The 21,917-nt window shown below is 45.0% G+C and overlaps 1 protein-coding gene across 1 annotated transcript in view; it reads right to left on the bottom strand.

Moving 5' to 3' along the window:
• The window catches only part of ncoa1 (nuclear receptor coactivator 1), a 42,216-nt gene that overhangs the window by 18,945 nt on the left and 1,354 nt on the right, over positions 1-21,917 (bottom strand). The window contains 2 exon segments of the mRNA XM_048985021.1: positions 6,353-6,519; positions 7,533-7,638. Coding sequence (XP_048840978.1) covers positions 6,353-6,519; positions 7,533-7,621 — 256 coding nt within the window. The 5' untranslated portion in view covers positions 7,622-7,638.

Raw genomic sequence — 21,917 nt, forward strand, 5'->3', positions numbered from 1 at the left:
AATTAATTATTATTAAAAAATCAGTTACATTTAATTTATATTATGGTTTAACAGACCTGTTTTATTAGATTATTGTATATTCAGCTTGATAGTTCAGGTCCTTGATGACTGTAATGAAGTCATTTGTCATTAAACAAAAACATTAAATTTGGCATAAACTGCCAGGTTTAATTTATATTTAATTACTGAAGTTGTATTTCAAAGGATGTGTTGCTGAACTTTTTTTAAAGGGAGCAAGAGAGAATAAAATTAATTTCTTATAGGCAATGTTTTATTTGTATTAATGTTTTATTCAATTAGTTTAATTGGTTCGAGTCTCCGCCTGGGTCACATGTGTGTGGATGTTTGCATGTTCTCCCCATGTCGTCATGGGATTTCCTCCGGGTACTCCGGTTTCCCCCCACAGTCCAAAAACATGCTGAGGCTAATTGGAGTTGCTAAATTGCCCATAGGAGTGCATGGGTGAGTGAGTGTGCCCTGCGATGGGCTGGCCCCCCATCCTGGGTTGTTCCCTGCCTCGTACCCATTGCTTCCGGGATAGGCTCCAGACCCACTAGGATAAGCAGTTTAGAAGATGGATGGATGGTATTCATGTATGATTCGTTCAATAAAAGCATGATAAAATTGTATTACATTTCTTTATTCAGTGGGCATGGGCAATTAAATGTTTGGGGTCTATGGTAGCAGTGCACCTATTAAAGCAGAAGATGTCGAAGATGCATAGTTAATATGAACACTTCAATATTTATCGTAAGTCATATCGTCATCGCAGCTTTTCCTTTAAGGAAATTTTAACCCTGGTGACCTGCCACACTTTGAGGTTTGAGGTTCTTGCTCTTTCGGAAAGTCCCATCAGCCGGAGAAAAACGGGCACCTGGTACCGAAGCCCTGTCTGGCATGTATTACCATGGTGCAAAGGTGGGGGGGGGGGGGCCCAAATATGCAACATGGTGTTTGCAAACCACAGGCTGGCATGGAAGCACAGCTTAAAAAATAGCCGTCAGATCGATATATTATAATGAGTCATGTATGGCTTTTAATGGGCTTGAAAACGGATATCGGGGGGGGGGGGGGGGGGGGGGGGGACTCTACACAAGCAATTGTTTTTTTTTTAATTTAAGAAACATCAGGGGGTTCACTGGTGCGACTTCAAGTTACTCAAATCATTTTACAGAATAAATCAGCTGAAAAACAAGTAATGGTACAATTACAAGCTATACGAATATATAAATTTACAGCTGGAATAACAAGCAAAGCGTACATCAATATCCTGCTAAAGTACAGATTCACTACGCAATTCCTTCAAAGACGAATGCTCTTTACGAGTGGGAATGTTTCATAACACGATAACATGCAGAGCAGACCGCCTGCAGCGGCAGTACCAGTGTAACAAGGTTAACTGGAAGTACAGGCTCACTCTCAGTCTCGGTCACGAGCCGGGAAACTACATGAATACCTCGGACTTTTGGCTGGAAATATCTGGCCCCCACCTCACACCCTTTCTGTCAGCCTCCCCCAGCTTCCGCCAAAAGTAAACACTGGCCACTGCTACTGCACTGTGGGGGCCCTGAATTTCGATAGCTGGGGTGTTTTTCTGGCACAGGAGTGCAAAGTCACGTTTGCCCACAAGCAGTGGCGCTCCTGGCCTGCATGTGTGTGAAGCACAATATCTATGCACTTTTTCCATTTTCATTGATTTACTTTTTTTTTTTTTTTTTTTTTTTTTAAACTGGCATTATTCAGCAGAAGCATAGAGAGAAAGGAGAAAAATACAGGCTGCGACTCATACCCTAGGAAAGGGAGAGAGAAAGAGAGAGAGGGAGGGGACGATCGGAGGGGGAGGGCTGGGGAGGCGGTAGGCAGTGTGCGCGCTTGGGGCCCAGTCCTCCAGGTCAGGCTGTGGCCGTCATTGGCTCCCTACTTCTCACGCCCCCCCGCCCCCATCCGGCCTTTGAAACGAAAACAGAGCGCAGAGTGGGGTGAACCAAAGCAACATGCCATGGGGACAGCGGGTGGGCGGGGGCGGGGCCGGGGGCACCATATCCTCACTCCACCTTCCCTCTGCAGGGATTCGAACATAAACAGGGGATCTCTTTCAAAGCTTTCTGCTGTGCAACAGCACCAAGGCTAGAGAGAGAAGCAGGGAGAGAGGGAGGGGGGGGGAATGGGGGGGGGGGGGGGGGGGAAGGAGAGGAAAGAAAAAAACCCTCAATCTCATTAAGGCAACTAGAGGGAAGGAGAATAATGGAGAAGTTAAATACGGAAAATGAAATAAAATCACGCATCTGGCACTGGCCCAGAACGAGCCTATGAAAAGTCACATGGCACCGCCTGCTTCCCAGTGTGCCTCCCTCACACTCACACTGCGCAGCACTGCAAAACACAAACCTCACACCTCAATGCCGTTACGCACGGAGCTTACCAAACAAGGTCTGTGCCCGTAAAGGTGCGAGTCCAATACCCCAAAAAAAGGCTGCTGCCGTTTCACTCTTGAGCTAAAGACCTCAGCGGCTTCAGACACACGCAGTTTCTAATACGGCGATGAAGGTGAGGGAACCGGGGAGGGCAGTGTCGACAGTGTGACACAGATCTGGCGTCCGTCGCCGCCGGCTCATCTATAGCAAGCATCGGTAACATTAAAAGCAGCTTTAGGATAAACGGGTGACAGGTCAAATGCTGAAGAGGATGGGTGTACAGTGCCAGGGATGTGCGTGGGGGCCAAACCACACCAAGACACATGGGCCATGATCTAAATCTGACCGGGAACATAAAAAAGACCCACGAAACTCCACAAACATTCTCTCACTGCCAATACCATTCACACTTTATGCGGTACATGTGCTCTAGAGAAAAACAACAGTAGCAAAAGTATTTTACACTGTTTGTCACTATAGGTGCCCACCGCAGATTAGGCGTGGGAGGTTTTTTCGAATAAATTCTCTTTTTTTTTAATATTTACATATTCAACAGCATGATGTCAGCATGCCGTGGAGGGGCTGAGCAGCAGCGGTGGGTCGAGAGGCACTTGCACTTGATCCAATATGTTTTCCAGTTTTTTTTTGTCAAATGCCCCTTGTCATTTGATGCGGAATAAGGGGTCTGCCACTTAGGGTAGACTTAATTCAACTAGCCAGAATAGCTGGAGCTAGTCAGCAAGTAACTAGTGATATAATGTATGCATTACAAAAAAAATGTGATGATACAGTGGACTCCCGAAAACCTGAAGAGCGGAGTCTGAAAATGGTTTGAATCTTGTACCGTATATGGACAGGTTCAACAAGATTGACACTGGAGCATGTAATTGCATGATGTCACTTAAATTTAAAAATATTTCATGTACATTGATACATGTTAGCTGTCTAATGTCAGTCATTTGATACTCTAACTACAAGCCATAATTTACAACTTCATTGTTCCTGCTCTTTTGTTCTGCTCATTTAGACACTGTGGCGTTGTGCAGGGCTGGGAAATACCCACAGCATCTTGAGCAACCTGGCACAGTGCCCGTTTAAAAATATTTGTAAATATTCGGATGTAAAACGGTGTATATTGCGCTGTAATTGTACTGTCATGTGTGCATAAACCCGCTGTATTCTGTAATTGTTGTAGTTGGTGCATGTGCATGTATGAGCTACAAGGGGTTAACCTACTCCAACACTGGTTGGAGTAATAAAAACATTTTGACACTATTGACACTACAAGGGCAGTGTGCAAGTTTGACTATCAGGAGCATAGCCAGCACTGCCACTACAATATGCCACTGCAGGGTCAGATTTTTAACATTAAATTTTGGTTAAATTCTGCTATGCAAGAAGCATTTATTTTTTGTATTGAGTATTATATAAATATAACATAATTGTATTGGTTTCACTATAATTGGCTGCAAATTTCTGCAGCTTCTCGTGGATCTAGGGACCATAAGTAATAAACTGAGAATAGGCTACCACATGTTGGCTGGCATTCCAATCCTGTAGTTAGCTAAACAATAAAAATATTTTTATATATTACAGTTTCCTCGTCATTTTCCTCAATGGTACGCTAACATTGCAAGTTGTACCTTTTGCGGCTCGTCGCACACAATGGGATTAGACTACTGTGCAACGATGGGCTAAGATTGTAGTATAATACCATAATTATTCAAATTTCTTCGAAGGATAAATGCTTTGTTGTAGAAATTCAAATTCTTTTTGAAAGAAGTTTCCCATTTCTACTGCCAATACTTCATGACATTAGGATCATCTTTAGTGCCTGTGTCTAGAATTATTTTCATTACTGCTTGTACACACAATTAACAAAACAGCATTACTCAGCATGTTTAGAACACGAGCAGGATCAGAGGGCAAAGACACTACTGCCTTCAAAATGTCACGGTGTTTCAACTTAAATCCAAAAATCCAAATTTGAGGCGAAATATTTTTTGACAAACAGCTATGGACAAAGAGACACTTCAAGCCTTTGGCTCGTGTGTGACACTGTCCACCGGTGAACAGAGCTTTATACTGGAATTCCCCAGGTGGGGTTAGGGTTACTAGTTGACAGCAGGCTGCAGGGAAACAGAAGCTGTGTCGGCATGAACCCCAGATCTCAAAGCCTGTTCGTGGCAAGTTAACTTAAACACAAGCCCCTTTCCCACTTCATATCCCATTCCACAAGGAACGCATGCCATACAGAATCCTTATACAACCACTATGTTCAGCAAAATAAAAATCCATTCTTTGAGGGAAAACCTAGAAATAGCACAATTCTAGAGTTCCCCAAGGTTTTAGCACCTAACGTTTACTTGAAAAATCAGAAATTTATGTTGGCTGCAAAGTAAACCCTGCACTGTCTTGACGTCGCATCTATTTGGCCCCTGTCTTATACCCTGTGCTTCCTGGGAAGGGCTCCAGGCTCACAGCAACCCTCATCTGATTCAAGGGTTTTGAGAGGCGGATGGATGAAAATCATTCATATAATGAAAGCACAAGCCCTAAAAAATGCTCAGGATCGGAGGTCATGGAGATCCCTGCCTTCTAAATGTTACAATGGACCATTGCAGCCAAGTTCATCTCAAACGGCAAAGCTACCATTCAGAAAGCCAGCAGGCAACTCCTGACCTGATTACTTGGAAGCACGTAAGTTTTTTTTTATATAAAATACACACACACACACACACACACACACACATACACATACACAGATACATATACACGCGCACACACACATATATACATATCCTAGTAAACTAGGAAGTCATTTACAATTTTTCCCCCAAGTAAATTGAACTCTAATAACGAATTTTCCAATGCCTTCATAAATCCCAACAAACACATTACATAATGACTGCTATCCATTCATTACAACTCGCTGGAAGGGCGGGAGGGAGAAAAATGCAGACTGTCTGGGGGGGGGCGGGGTCCTGAGGACCGGTTTCAGAATCACTACTATAGACCCACACTCCCAGACTTTCAGCCCAACCCACTGAAAGTTACGCCGCGGCGCTGAACACAGCAAGCCTGTTGGCTGGCTCAGGTTCCTCAGCCACACCAGAGGAACCTCGGCTGGGCGCGGCTAAGCGTGGCCCGCTTCTGGGCTCTGCGGGAAAGGCTCAGGCAGGAGGGCCAAACAGGAAGCTGAAGCCTGCAACGGCAGGTCGGCAAAGCCGCGCTGAAACCAAAACGGTTTTCGGGCCCCGGATTCAAAATCCTCCAGCCCGGTTTGTCGCAATGGGAAAGGTAAACATCAGCGAGACGGATGGCTGCAAGCAGCTGACTTTTATAGCACATTCACACCACAGGGGATTAAAGCTTAAACCGACATCTTAAGCACTGATAGGCTTTTATGACTTAATATATTGCACAGTTTATTTATTCATCGTTTAACGTAATACAATGACAAACATTATCAGTGAGCCTGAACGAAGTATTTTTACGACACATTCCTCTCTTATTCCATTAATCTCCGACGAGGACAAATGATGGCGCGAATGATACTGCGCAAACCGAAACAAAGCACGAGCTTCCACGCAGGAGCCCTGGCGTATTCGCTGATGACCTCACCAATCATTAGCCACTCAACCTCTCGATTCATTGTGCGTTCCGGGTTCTCATGGGCGGATGTTGCGCGGCAGCATCGCCTGAAGGTAAGCGGCACCCTGGAATTCACAGGCGTGATGCAGTTCACTTTTCCGCATTCCCAAGACGCCGTTTATCTTTTAACCAGCTGCCTGGTATGTTAAGAGCTAACTAGCTGTCACCTAGCTGTTAACGACTCCAGCTGCACAATAATGTGTATTTTTGTGCATGACGACCCGAGCACGCACTGGACTCCCACCGCCCAGGCTGTTGGAGGTTGGCCACATTGAGCGGCTCACCCTGTTCACGCAGCTTGATCTGCTGGATCTGGTCGATGGCATTGCGGAGGACGTGGCTCTTGTCCGGCTTGACGTTCAGGCTGGCAATGTCACCCATATGCGCCGACAGCAGCTCCGCCAGCTCGGTGATGTAGCGGCTCTCCAGCTCCCGCCGCCGCTTCTCCGCGCTGGGACAGACGGGCAGATGGAGGCACCGTGGTCAGACGAGCACCACAATGAAAGACATGCAGGTGGATGGGTAGCTTGGCTTTAGTGTTATGGGGATTCTGGCAAAGGAGCTCCGGCCACAGGCCAGGCTAGGGATGGTTAAGACTGAGAATGCCGTCAGGGGGTGGGGCACAGGGGAGGGGCCTGCAAGAATAAAAGTCAGACCCTGCTTAATTATGCACGCCACCCACACAGCCCTTTTAAACGCTGGGAAGCGAAACGAGGGCAACGGGCACTGCACTGGAATATTGACTGGGATCTAACAGGGGGGCTCGATGTGGCTGTGCCCCGGGAGGACACTTCGACCTGTGGGCCTGCACTGCCAGTGAGCCCCAGGGAGACGAGTTGCTAAGATAGCGGGGGCGAAGGCGGAATGGCCTTCTCGTTATCCGACAGGCATCTTCCACATGTGAGCCCCCCCATTGCATTGCCTTTCATTGTTCTCTCATCAAATCTACAAACCGCAAATACAAAACTGACTGAACATACTGAAGCTGGGTGGATGCAAAGAGGACTGGAAAGTTCTCCATGTCTGTGTAAGCAAGTGGCTGGCTAGTGTGCTTGCACATGCACGTGTGCGCGCCTAGTGCCTGTGTGCACGTGTGGGAGCTGGTCGCAGTGAAAGTAGGTCAGGGCGCTGCCAAGGCTGCGCGCCGGTGCAGAGTCGGGCACTGCGTGGGGTTGCCGTGGAGACGGGCAGTGCGCAGGCGGTTACATCAGCCTGCGGAGGAGACAGCTTCGCTCTCGCCAGCCTACCCCAGTGGGCCACCGCGAGCCCTCCATGGGGGCATGGAAGGCAGAGTCCAAACAGACAGGCACGCTTCTCTTTTGTACCATTTCTCCCAGCATCACAGCTGATTTTGGACCTATGTTAAGCAGCGCCACAGAAACCCTGACTGAAAATGCCGTTTTCCAGATGGGGGGGTGGGGGGGTCAACATAGTCCCCATGGGGGGCATGAATGCCTGCCTTACCTGAGGCCTGACGTGTCGCACAGCGATCCTTTCCTCTTGCGGGACTCCGGGTGCACAGGGTCACGGGCACTCTCCCCTAGGGCACTCATCCTGAGGTATCACACACCTACAGGGCAGACATAGCGAAAATGTTACCAGCGTGTTGGTCGTAGCCACGAGCAGGCAACAGCAAGGGATCGAGAGACAAACAAGATCAGTTAGTAAATTAATTTGAAAAGTTTAAAACAAACTAAAAAAAAGCAAAACATCTGCGCACGCACACACACACACACACAGACACACAGACACACACACACAACGATCGCATCCTCCTCCGTGTCTTTATGCTGCAGCAGCATCCAAGTATGGATGGGAGTTACACGGGTCATAACCATAAAACGCGATGGGAATAATGCTTCACGTTATGCCTATTAGCGAGTTGCTTAGGAAACCATTCCAGTGACAGCTCACAGTTTGATCCCTCCTTTATATAAAGCTGGATTCCTTATGGCTTAAGGTAACAGCAGCCCCTCCTGTGCCTCACACCAGATTAACAACCTGATAGTGTTCAGTGTCTCTTCTCCCTTAATCCCTGGTGTCAACTAATCATTCATTTGACAAGATAAATGACCACAAAACAGAGTCTGGCCACGACCGCAAAATGCGATTCGGCGCCATGGCACTCTTCGTTACTGACAAGGGTCTGGGGGCGAGTGGGGAGGGGCAGGGGTCCAAATACCAAGCACCCGGGGCCAGGTTGACCTGGGGACGGATGGCGACCCGCGATAGATGGAGCTCCGGCGAAGCCCCACCATGTCTCGTTCGTGCAGAGGCCCTGCACACCTGCCATCTCGGCGGGAACCATAGCAACAAGACTGAGTGAAGCACGAGCTCTGCTAGCAGAAAACCATCACCACTGCAGCAGAGACGGCGCGAGTGACAGCGAATGCCCATGAATCCTAACCTGTCACAGGTCGCGGAAAAGAAAATGGCATAAAAATCACCTAGGCCCCTCCATCCGTCTTTGGTATCCTGGCGATAATGAACGACAGAGATGCCTCAGTCCATTGAAGCCCAGGGTTATAACATCACCGAGCACCTCTGAAGTCTCAGCAGTACTTTCAGCCATAGTGCCCCCTCCAGTAAAACAGGAGGGGGTGGGACTGCAGGACTCTACAACCCCTGCAGCTTAATGCTGAGGTGCAAATTGTTTCCTCATAACATTATTCATTTCGTCACTGGTGATTCTGCTGTGCATTAGCCAGAACAAAACACGCAATACCCCACGCAGAATGCCCCTTATGGCAGCTAGGGACACTGCGACACAAGCGAGTTTCCCCGTTGCCTCTATGGCCGCGTACAACACCTATAATTTGTAAAAATAAAAAAAAATGGCGGCAAACATGTCGGGGCAACAGCCAGAGAGACAAAAGACGGTACCTCAAGGGCTGAGACTATGGAGCCAATGACATGACACACAGAGGAGGTGCAGCGAGCAGCTCAGCTCCACCAGGCCTGCCCCCGACCACCAACCCACTCAAGGCTGGTGGGTCATTCATTTACCACCTTGAGGAGCCCAAGCAATAAAAGTAACCCAAGGTTGATCATTTCCCAGCTGGGAAAAGGGGGTACTAAGTTCAGCCTTCCTTGTTGTCAAGGTGAGTCTTTTGGAATGAGTGGGGATTGTGGGTGACATTCTCAAATACCATAAAGTCACAAATCGCGCCGCGATACAAACACTGCTCTCAGGTGCAAGAACAGAAGAGCAAAAGTGACCCCCCCCCAGCTGTAGGGGGTGTGGTAGGGTGAGAGCATGGCTAACACTGTAATAGTACAGCCACACAGAGACCTGCTGGGGATGGTGCAGAGCAGCACCTTGGCACTGGCCAAGCCTGACAATGCTGAGACACCCGCATACCAGTAACCATGGAGGAGAGAAAACTCTAGTGCCCATGTGCACACAAGTGACGTGTGGTCACAAACACATTATTCCACGCACAAGCACACGGACACACGCAAAAGCATCGAAAGGCAGACAGCCGTGTCAGGAAGCAGGGTGCCAACACTGAGCATGGGTGCCTTGTGAGCTTCTCTGCATCATTCCTGCAGCTTGCTGCCTTCGGGGGTCTTCAACGCAGTCTACAGTCTTTGTGCTTGATTTTTCTTTTACATAATTAAGGACATAGATCAAATTATTTAAAATATGCTACAAAACACCACAAGTTTTTGTAATGCCATTATAAAATTCTCCTGTAATTGGGATGCATTAATCACTGTGCCTGGTGACTTCAACGGAACCTTTATGAAACTGTCATGTGTCCCATGAGAAAAGGCCGCACTATGGTTAGTTATTCCACAGCTGTACTGCATTCACATGCAAGTGTCACAGAGTACTGAGTGACAACAAATGTCTTTGCAACAAGCCGTTAAACAGCCCAACAGTTTGAAAAATCAGGTCAAACAGTGCTGGTTCCTCTCCAGCATCACAGTATTCAGGTAGAAATCACAGCAGACTAAAATATATTATGCATCAGAGTGTATTGTCTTTTTTAACAAAACAGGGGGAAAGCTGTAAAAGAACCTATGGATAGAATTATAAAAAAAAAAAATCCACATTCAAACCACAGCCACACGTGAATCACATGGTCTGACAGACCAGACCCACGCCATCCTTAGGATGAGCTAAACCTTGTGATAATTCAAGTCTCATTCTGCACTGCTTTATAAAGCTCAGACTGAGGTGGGAGTACTGGCTTAAAAAGCACACTAAGCATGGACATGCACAAATGCACGCACGCACATAGACGTCAACAGAAACTATGCTAATCTTTAAGCAAAACCACACGCAATCACTCGCTCCACCTACACCTCGAGCCAAGCAGAAAGCTTCGCTTGATAATTAGCATACATGTGCACGCTCAGACACACTCGCTCCTGGACAGGGGCTCTGCTTGACAAAGGCCCCTTATCTTGCATCCACCCCCGATGTAGCCCAATACTTTAAGGAAGGAGGGGAGAAAGAAGCACAAAAGAAGAGAAAGAAAAGGACTCACATGCAAGGACACCTGAAAGAGTTTCTCCCATGAGGCTGAATGGCTGCAGTAATGCTTGCGGGGGGGGCGGGGGCGGGGGGGCACGCAGAGGGAGGCAACAGAGGTGTGGGTTTGAGTGCTGGGTAGGTCAGGGGGAGGGGGAGGGGCTGGGCGGGCAACTTGCCGCTCCACACGCCCCCATGGCGTGTTTTCCTTGTCGAGCACTCAGGCACTCTAAATCGCCGCGCTCCTTCGCAGTCAGTGGAGAGGCGCATGTTGCCTGTGGGGGAGGGGCAGCCCATTTCTGTGGGGTGTGTGTTTCGTGTTTGTATGTGAATGGGTGACTTCGACCCTCGGGTTTATACAGCCCTTCATTCCCGATGGGGGTTGGACACAGACAAAGCTCAGGCGGGTGGGGAGAATGTGAGTGACCGGGAGACGGGGATGGGGGGCAGGGAATGGGATGGGAAAACAGGCTTTTGAAGTTGGCGGAGTGCGCGCTTTGCCGCATGCACCCCTCCTTTCCACTGATGGTTTGTTCCATGAGAAGCTGCCCAGTCACTGTTGCAGGCTGCCTCCCCAGTAACGTGGAATTAGGGCAGGAGTGCATACAGTATGCATTCATTACGGCACAGGAACAGGGGGCCATACAGCTGCATGCAGCTTCACTTTTTAAACAGCTCAAAAATTCCCCTTGATTCAGGCCCCTGGTGAAAACATTACATGAACACATTCTACCAGAAAGCAAATAAAATATATGAATAATAATAAAAGAAAGTGAAGATTTGGGCAGGTGCAAAACGCAAGCACAGAGACTCACCCCCACAAGGTGATGCAGCCACCTGCTGAAAATAACGGCTGCCTGCTTCAAAGGAGCAAACCCAAACCTGGATGGAATCTCTTTCCATATCATGCTGCTTTCGATCGAAATTAAAAATGATACTTCATATGCCATTTGTACAAGTACATAGGAATTGCATATCCCATCTTGCTCTCCTTTAAGACATGGATACATACAGCTGAGAAAGCTTGGAGTCAGAGCACAGGGTCAATAATTTATCTGGGATCTCTGGATCACCTATTCAAGCATAAGGACTATCCTCAGGGGTTCAACAGTGATGTGACTACTCAGCCGAGGTTTCGAACCAGTGACACTCATAACCTGCAGAGCCACACACCGCTCAATAGCTTGCTCCCTTTCCATCCTGGAGGTCAGAGCGGCTACACGTGCGGCGCTGAAGATGTGCAGAGCGCAGCAGGGCCCGCCAAACGACATTAGCACTCAGAAGCCGGGGCTGTTACCCACCACAACCTTCCTCCGATTGCTACAACCTGCTCTATGCCGGATTGTTTCTGTGCTGATTTTCTGTTGTTCAGCTCTCTATAAAAAATCTGTGCGCTATGCATCTGCAAGCGAGTCCTTCCAGCAGCTGGGCCCAATTCATCCTACCAAACTGAGGTAATCGAAACGGAAACCAGACGAGAGGTGACCACATGCAGCCAAAATCAAGATACACATAAATCTTACAGCAGTATTGTCTCTGAAAAGGTGGAAACTGAGCAATAAACTGATTGGTTACAAAGACATTATAAAGATATGGTACAGAATCAGTTGTATCAAACCCTAAAATGCATTTAAGCTGGTTTGCCGTTCTGGGAATCGGACCTCTCATCCCGAGAGGCATGTTATTGCAGCAGGCTGACGCCCCGCATGGCTTTATTACCGCTGCGATATGCGTTGAAGCCGGAGACCCTACTGCAACTTGAGGAACACTAATTGGATCGAGCCTAACGGGAGACTGAAAACCTACTTTGTGGTTCGGATTTATTTCAGCGCCACTGCTGGCCCTCAGCGCAGCGGGGGAGAGGAAATACGCTTCGGTGAGGGCCTGCAGGCTCCTACCTGGAGTTCCAGCTCATGACAGCAGAGAGGCTGACTTCTGGGATGTCAAGCAAAGCCACTTACACGGCACACGTTCCCCTTCCACTGGGCCCCGCAGCCAGCCAGAAAGCGTCTGGCAGCACATCTACCGCTTTGCCTACAGGAGCCAGGGCCTGCTTACAGACCTGTCTGCTGCCAGTCCATCTGCCCATCTGCCTTTTCGCCTCTCCGTCCATCTGCCTTATGGCATGTCTGCCTGTCTTCTTGCATATCTATCTACTACCTTCTTGTCTGAACAGCTGCCTCCCTCTCTCCCTCCTTCTACCTCCAGTTCCCTGTCCTATACTAAAGACCTCATTATGTCCTGCTAGATAATGTATCAATGTAAAAAGAAATAATAAAAATATATTATATTATATATAAACAAACTAAACCTGTCTACTTTGTACTTTCCCCATTTTGACTTTTGACAGTTTTTTTGGGTATGACAAGTGTTATACTTAGGTTAATATTATTCTAATTAATATTTTAAATCTTATTATTGGTTAAATGTCAAAGAAAGCCAAAACTCGTCATTTGAAAATATCAAAGCATACTTGATCCTGTAAAGAGTACAAACTTTATGTGATTGTTCTTTTGCATGAATTATAATTAAGCTTAATCAGTATGCAATTCACACTGAAAGAGGCAGGATCTTTTTTAAAAACAGAACCATACCTGCTTCTTCATTACCCTCACAATTTAAGCAGCAACAAGTGTGAACCCTTGGCCTGCTTTAAACCCCCATCACATGACCAGCGTCATGTAAGGATCTGATTGGTTATGACCTGCACGCTGCTCTGAACAGGCGGGTACTCTGCATGCAGAATAAGATTTCAAGTTTCCATGGAAACAGCAAAGGCTGTTAACTACCGAAACCAAGCTAATAAACTCAGTAGAAAAAAAGAAAAGGCTCGGGAAGAAAAAAAGCCCAACATGCTTTGGTTCTAATAGTTATGATTCCCTGTCATTGAATATTTAGATGTGATTATAATAAAGTGAATGTCTCTGGGGAATCGAGCAGCAGTATCAACCATCTTACCTCAATAAGATGGAAGCTTCCCCTGTTTTCTCTACGAGTGCCTGTGCCACACAGCTACGGCCGATACCTCGCTCCGCTGACGCAAAGCTGTACACAAAGTCCACTAAGGACTTATGACTGGTGCAGAGATGCAAGGGAGGGGGGAGCTCACAAGCCCCCCCACCTCATTGCCTGAAAAACAGTGACGTGGCATAACAAGCTCCAGCTGAGTCGACCCCCGCCGCATGACAGGTGAGGGAAGGGAGACTATGTGGGGGTTAGGGGGTCCCCACAGCACATGGTGCCACCCTGATCTCCGGCATTCCACACAAGACCAGCAGATCTTACCTTGAGGTGAGCACATCAGGTCCATCATTCACATTTTAATTCTAAGACCAGGGAGACCGGTGGGAACGCGTTAGACATTCCCGATTCCCCAGTGCAGCACAAATGGAATAACAGGACCCACTAAAAACAACTTTTAAGGCCTGACTGCCCACTATCCCTGAATCCCCCCAGCCAAGGTGATCGCTTAACGGGCACAAGAGAAGTAACAAACCAGAGGTTAACGAGGCGCAGCAAGTACTTCCTTTAGTGGGTGATAAAAAGCAGCCCAGCTCTCAGGTTTTTTTTTCCTTTTGGTGAGGGGGGCGGGGGAGCACAGCCTAAACTCCATCCTGGCCCCAGTTCTCCTAGCAACTTTTACCACTGGCTGCATTTGTCTTAGAACTTTAAATTGTCATGACCAGATTGAATCAAGTCAGACTTTTAAGCTTTTGATTGCAAATTATATTAATTGAAAACAGGATGGAAAATGTGAAAAAGTACTTCTGCCTGGAACATACAGGCTGCAACTCCTCAGGCAAATAATCATCGATTCTGTGAGGTTATGGGGCAAACACTGTATACAAATTTGTTTCTCCTTTGTTTTGTTTCATTTCCATCCTGCACAGGTTTCTGAGCTCTGTTTATGTTCACGAATAACTTATATGTTGACATTAATTTCTGCAAAAGGAAGAAATGCTGGAAATCAGAATGGAAGACGGGGGACATGTGACACATTATGTGCACAAGCACACGGATGCTGGACCGCAGCGATGCTGTATCCCAGTCATCTGAAATCGGCCCACAGCAAGTCGCTAAGGATAAACAGAGAGCTCGTTAACGAGCAGGGCGCTACATGGCTCACGCTACACTGGAAACAGATTAGCCGTTAGCTACTTTAAACACATTCTGCCTTGCATGTAAAGAAGTCAATCAAGATTCCTTTTTTAAATGAGACGCTGAGGTGGGGGGATGCTAATGAGCAGTCAAACGACAAGGGCCTCCAGGCGCTGGACAGCGTGGCTTCTAGGGCAACTGCTAAGGTTCAACAGTATTCACAGGAAAGGTCATGAAATGTTGTGGCCTTCAGCCTATCGTGGAGCTGACACCAGTGAAAGCCACGACCCCAAAGCCTCAATGAACCGCTGTCAATTCCCAACATGCACTACATGATGGGCGGCCAACATGAACAATGACAGATGCAAACAGAGCGCGACCAACTGAACAGAGACCTCATATAAGGATCAAGAGGAATCTGGGCACACAGTGAACAACCATACCCTCAACCAGTTAATGCATTACTATTCTATTTATCTTAATCAGAATTGCGAGTTGAGGAAAAGCATTAGTTTAATAAAAATGTTTGTTCTTTTCTCCCATTGCCCTAAAACTGAACGGCCAATTTCAAACTCCTGATATCGAATTTCATGCCAAGGGTGTAAAATCTTTAACTGTCAGAATGGCATTTTGAACATTACATAGCTGTTCCCATAGCTGTAGCCCTTAGCGCAGAGTGCCTAGGGTCAAGGGCAGAGGAACTGGAGAGGATGCCTGAACGCATTCACAAAACTTTATAGAGATAAAACTATGGCCAATTTAGAGACCTCGATTCACCAAACTGTACACAAATAGTGGAGGAGGGATTTGAACCCCCAACTACAGGGTGTAAGGTGACAGTATTACCCACCATGCTGAAAAGTCATTCGAATTTGTAATAGAGTAAAAAGGCAGAAAAAAACGACAAAAAAGAAAATCTATAAACACGAGCAACACTGTTCCAACTCCCTATCGCAATACAGTATCACAAGCATTTTTGAAAGCACAAGCAGTTTAGTATAGCCCAGAGGTTTCAAACTGCAGTCCTGGGGGGCCGGAGCCCTACACATTTTTGTGTTTCCCCTCATTTAACACACCTGATTCAATTCCTTGCACCTCCTTGTGCTAATTGTCACACAGCTCTTGAGCTGAAACATTTGTGGTGGAACAGAGAAAGAATTAAGCTACACAGGGCTCCAGCCCCTCCAGGACTGGAGTTTGAAACCTCTGGTATAGCCACTTCAAAGATGCCTGGTCACACAGAGAAAGCAAATTACAATAACCCAGTTACAAACACCCACATTGCTGATAGTAAAACTAAAAAATAGCGATGGCACCAATTCGACATTCAGAATCAGTACTGGTAAAATAAAAATAAAAATGCTGGATTGGATATTGTGTCGGGGGGGGGGGGACACGAAACAGATTCCATTTTTCATCAGAGACTCTAGTCTAAAAAAAAAAAAGGAAAATCACAAAAATTCTTGTAGCCTTACCAAGACGTAAACAGAAATAACAATCACGTAATGACTAGTTTTACAGCAACATTTGTGCTGTCATGTCGGCTGTGTGGAAATACAGTAAAAGCGAAACTAAGCAGTGCAATGTATGTAACACTAGTGTTCATATTTCTTAAGTCTGAAAGTTTTATCTGTGATCCACTGTACATTTTGTAGTGTGTACTTTTTGACTAGAAATGGTAAACTTGGGTTTGTAGTGATATTTTTATGACTAAATATAATAAAGAAATCAATTTGTCAACAGATTGCACAACTAAATAAAACAAAGAAGCAAACTTCTGGCCAAGGAATTCTTCCTGTAGCGTAGCGCCATAGCTTTTGTCTGAGCAATGTGACCATTGCATTTTCCTGTTCTTAGCTACCCAAACAATGGCGGTACAACACTAAATGCAGATGGTTCATGTTTATTGAAATATATTGATACAAATCTCACTTAATGGTTAGTTTTTCATAAAAGGGAAAAAATATCAAATCAGTACCGATATCGGGAGATACTCAAAACTTTAATATCGCTATCAGGATCGGACCAGAAAAATGTTTACCCATCTTTCCTAAAAGAGCTTCAAGGCATGGGGGAAGTGCAGGGGATTAGGATCAACTTGGCATGTCGTACAGCACAGGGTCAAATCTTATGAGCGGGAGACAGACAGTGACTACAGACATCCAGTTTCATGTACATACAAATAACTAGAAAAAGCTTGTTTTCCTATGGGACAAAATCATAAGTGTGACCCGGCTGTCCATGTGTTTACACACACCCTTACTGGTACACAGACAAGCCTTTCCCTATGCAATGTGCTGCATTATGCATAAACACCCTTTCTTTTTAAGTGAAGCACGAAATGTGCACTGCTTCAGCCACGCTAAACCATCTAAACATAGGGCCCTAACCTGAAAAAGAAAATCACATCAGAGAGCCAAAAGCCAGATTTCCCCGCAAGGATGACAGTAAATGACTGGCTCAGGTCTGGCACAAGTGCAGGAAACACACACATACACGCACATGCATATGCACACGCACACAAAACAGGAACTGTACCCAATGCATGTTACAATGGTCCTCAGCAGAGTACAGATCTTTGCTCAAGTCCTACACAGAGCTGGAAATATGATGCAACACCACTCAGAAGGAATGACTGTGAACAAGGGGATTTTTTTTTTTGTTAATGCATGGAATGTTTCATTTTTCATAGCTCAGATTAATTAACTAGTCATCCGTTCTATTCACTGAAATCACTTCCTGCACATTGACACAATAATAAAAACAATAATTACTGTTAGCCTCACCAGAGAGACCATAGTGGCATGATATGAAAGAATGTAAACAGGACATATACAAATAAGCAGAACCAATACAGAATATTATACTTTTATTAAGACCGAAAGAAAACGGTTATTGTCACAGGTACTTAAGATATTGGATGGTGGATTATTTAAAAAAAATTGTGCAAAACAATTGCAAAAAGAGAGGCAACCACTCATTTTATCTTATTGACCATAAGACAGCTGAAATCATATACTACACCAAAACACAGAGCAGATAACAACCTGCTGATCCTGAATGGAAAGCTGTGGAACAGAACCTGGACCATGCAGTGTGATTCAAGGGAAAGCCGAGATGCAGGCCCAGTGTGAGCCTATGCATTAATCCAGATGTAGAGACAATTCTTGCTTTATTTATTGCGAAGGGTGCGTGTACAAGTTCTCTGTCGCACTATAAATTGACCAAGTTAATCTGCATCTGTGTTTGCTGGATACGAAGCATGCTACACCCCCACACTACTGAACATCATGCCAAACACACAGGATAACGCACACATAGGCCCCCCACTAACACATACGCAGTGCTGAATGAGTGGTGTTGGGATTTAGGGCCGTGGTAGTCGCAATGTCAGAGAATGAAAAATGCTGCACAAAAGCATTGCATAAACACCAAGTATGTGAAAACCACCAAGGCTTCGTGAAGATGCAACAAACCTCTATCTTTCGCATCTTCAAAAGGCACAATGCCAACTTGTTGTCACGTGTTAATGTCCCAGTGTTGAGTTCAAGCCTGTTTCTGCTGTCAGGTGGCACGCATAAGCCCAAAGAGGCCTAAGTCCCATCCAATAAAAGTCCCCATCCTTCAGCAATGAAATCAGAACACGACAGGAGCAAAGGGTATACAAGAGCCAACAGGACACAAGTGAGCCCAGAGCAGCCATGATGGTGCACAGGGGTGAGTCTGACCCAGCCAGTTCACCATGGAGTAACTGTGTCCTTGTACATGGGGGGGGGGGTTGGAGGGTTGATAAAGAGAGCTTCAAAGTCCTTGAGGGATTTTTTGTAAAGTAATCTAAAATGATAACAAGTCTTAAAGATAACAAAAAAAATGACAGGAATTTAAAGAAAGGCAGGCAACCTACAAACTTATCAGCTAGCACGTTTTGTGGTTTGACTCCCACATGGTGCCAATGAACATTACAAGAGCTACAGTATCTCCAGAGAAGGCCAAAGGAAGAAAACCAAGCATGCAGGGCATGAACAGTTTCTAGTTACAAAGAAACCCTTCAGTCATTTCTACAAACCAAACTCATGTTAATCAGCTAAACCGCTGACTACTGCGTCTGCAATACTTAACTCCAGAAGGAAACGTAAGTGCTTAAGGTTCATGATCCACACAGAATATAATATGTAATGCTCTTTATGCATGGATTTCACTAAATGACAGACTTACACACTCACAAGGACAAACTCTTCTACATCAGGCAAATTAGGCTTTTCAAATCATATACTTGTATGACTATATTACAGACCCTTTTCAAAGTAACAAGGAGCATTATGTAACTATCTACTAAGAAAATGACCAAAATATCTTATATTTGCAAAGTTAAATATCTGCTGTCAGATATTTTAAACATTGGGTGTTCAAGGGAGGATCTGCTGCTAATCTGCTGTAGATAAAGGTATTGCTAAGCAGTATATTTCATTTGACTGCTGCAGGGAAATTTAATTTTAGCCAAGTAAAACAGGCAGACAGGCAACACAAAAGTCTTGCACTTTTCCCTTGTAGGTGTGAATTTTGTTTATTTTACTTATTTTTGAGTATTTCATTATGTTCGGTGTTTTTTGGGTAGATTAGTACTCATATACTCAATAAAAGGACAGCATATAGATTTTATGCATTTTTCTGCTGCTTAATCTTGTTTGCTGTTGCTTGATGTGGATGGCATTGCCACACAAAGCGGAATGGAGGGACCAGGACCAAAGGAGACAGAACAAAAAGGCTTTTATTAAGAAAATCTGATGCAGAGGGTAGACTGGCCCTTTAAGAGAAACAAAAGCACAATGCTGAAACTAAAGAAGCTCTAAGAGAAACTGAGAAATTAAACAAAACACTACTTCTAGTGGGCACCGATACAGTCCTCTGGATGAGGCTCCCTGCTTCTCAGCCCAGCTGGTTCAAATAGTCTGTTGTTAACAAAAACCAGCCTTTTGTGGCTTTTTACTAAGCAAGCACATATAATTGAAAAAATGAATAAATATTTAAAAAAATTTAAGAATGCAGATGAAGATAAAAGCGTACACCTTAAAATGCTCCTGATTTTATATTTTCACCTGCCAGCAAAACACACAACCACAGACTTCTTTTATTGCATTTATTTCTACAAAAGATTTAACTCCTATTTCTTTTGTAGTGTATTTCTGCAAGTTTAATCCTGTGGTGACTGTCCTTGTTATTCCATAACAATTCACTTCTTAGTCATTTGACGTTTGACAAGCTGTCTGTACACTCCCACAAAATGGTGGACACCAATCCCTGATTTGTCATTTTAAAGGTTCCTCCTCCTCCTCCTCCCAATAATACATTGAAACCAATCACGCGTCAGCACTACTTGAGACTGAAGGTGCAGCAATCTTCAGAAACTCCAGTAGCTTCTGAACAGGAGGCTGGTTCAGTCATTCTGAAAGACCCTAATGCAGCATATTATCCAGCTATCTGTAAATAAATTTGCCTTCATCATCTGGCTTTCAGCTAGCACTATGTGTCATTCATAAAAGAGGCTTAAAATCAGTTAGAGGCACTGATTTGATGGTAAACTGACAGCAGAAGACAGTCAGTCGCCTTCACCCAAACCAATAGTTTTCTGTTGCACTGGTGGAAACAAAAGACATGGAAATCAGAAACACCATAGCTAAAAAGAAACAGTTAGGCAGCTGTTTCCAACCTGCTGGAAAACTGGAGAGAACCTACATTGAAAGGAAACATTCTGTTCTACTGAATTTTTGGGGTGAGATCTGAAGTGCTATATTCCAATATACAGAGATTACTCTCAAAGGTGCATGCTAACAGATATAGGATTTACAGCTAGTGCAAAACAAAAGGGAATTTTTAAATAAAAAAAGTCACAAGCAAGCGCATGGCCACACACACCCTCTCTCTCTCTGTCTGCTGCACAAGCTTTTTTTTCCAGGGAGATGAGAATGTAGGTCAGCTCTCCGACGACTGGGGCGGCCCAGCTGTGCTGCACAGCCTGCTGGGAGCCGCAGGACTATGTGCCATGCACAGCTGCAGTCCACGCTGGACAGGGGGCCTGTCAGGGTCAAATCCCCCTCCTGAAACCCGCCTTCCGTCCAATGGCATCACAAGCTCAGAGGACAACGACGTCCCCTCCTTCCTTCAACATCGTGGCCCTCACAGGCAGAGCTCTGGCATCTTTTTTTTTTTTTTTAAACTATATTTTATGCGGAACTCAGAAGTGCAAAAGCAAGTGATCCAGAGCAGACAACCATCCAAATTTCCACATGGATGTGGTCAATGTCTATCATGAGCGAAAAAGGACAATATGCAGACAGTAAAACACAAACATTAATTGGCAGAACCTTCATCAATTCAAAGCACATGGATAACTGAAATATTTGCACTGAGTGAACAGCATGCCTTACAGTAGCACACAATGCAAATGCAAGAATGCCTTTCCAACACATGCGGGCACATTTATGAGGATTTTATAGAGACATACATGCCAAAGACAGTTAAACAATCATTTTGGATCACAGAATGCAAGTGCTGCCTGGCAGTACCGAATGCTATAGGATCAACAAAGGGCTATACTAATAAAAGAATATTTGCAAAATCTCAAGAATGTGAAGCTAATTACTGTAACAGATGAATTTCAGTAGTTTCACCAAGGTCATGTTAAGAGGGCATGGCTGCAGACATTAAGTCAACAGACATTAAAGTGATTACAATATAATTCCAATGAGAACACAGTAAACAACTGAAATAAAAAAATCAGCTTAACGCCACCGTATCTGTAACAATACTTAACTGAAGAAATGCAATGGATTAAAATACGATTAGATACACAATAAAGGAGGTCCTACATCGAACACTGGCCAATCCAGACACTGTAATTGTGCTTTAATTAAAAAGCAATTGCAGTTTCTACCATTAAGATAAACAATACAAAAAATAAACAACACTTATCGTAATATCATAATCTCATTTTCACAAAATGCAAACATGGTAATAACTGTCCAAATATTTAAGTGGCACAGAATCAAATTTAATGTTAACATTTTTAGATACACAACTTCTTTTGGTGTGATAGAAACAATTTACAATTCGTGCACAAAACCAAAAAACTAATTGACCAATTCAGTAATTTACTAATTCACCTCAAATATCGAGCAATGTGTGAATGAATCTTTTACAATCGACATCAACTACAGATTTAAGTAGAACATGTAAAATGTTTGCACGAATGAGTTGTGTGTAACATTTAGTAA

Source organism: Brienomyrus brachyistius, chromosome 19 (assembly GCF_023856365.1).
Source record: "Brienomyrus brachyistius isolate T26 chromosome 19, BBRACH_0.4, whole genome shotgun sequence".
NCBI classification, from domain to species: domain Eukaryota; kingdom Metazoa; phylum Chordata; class Actinopteri; order Osteoglossiformes; family Mormyridae; genus Brienomyrus; species Brienomyrus brachyistius.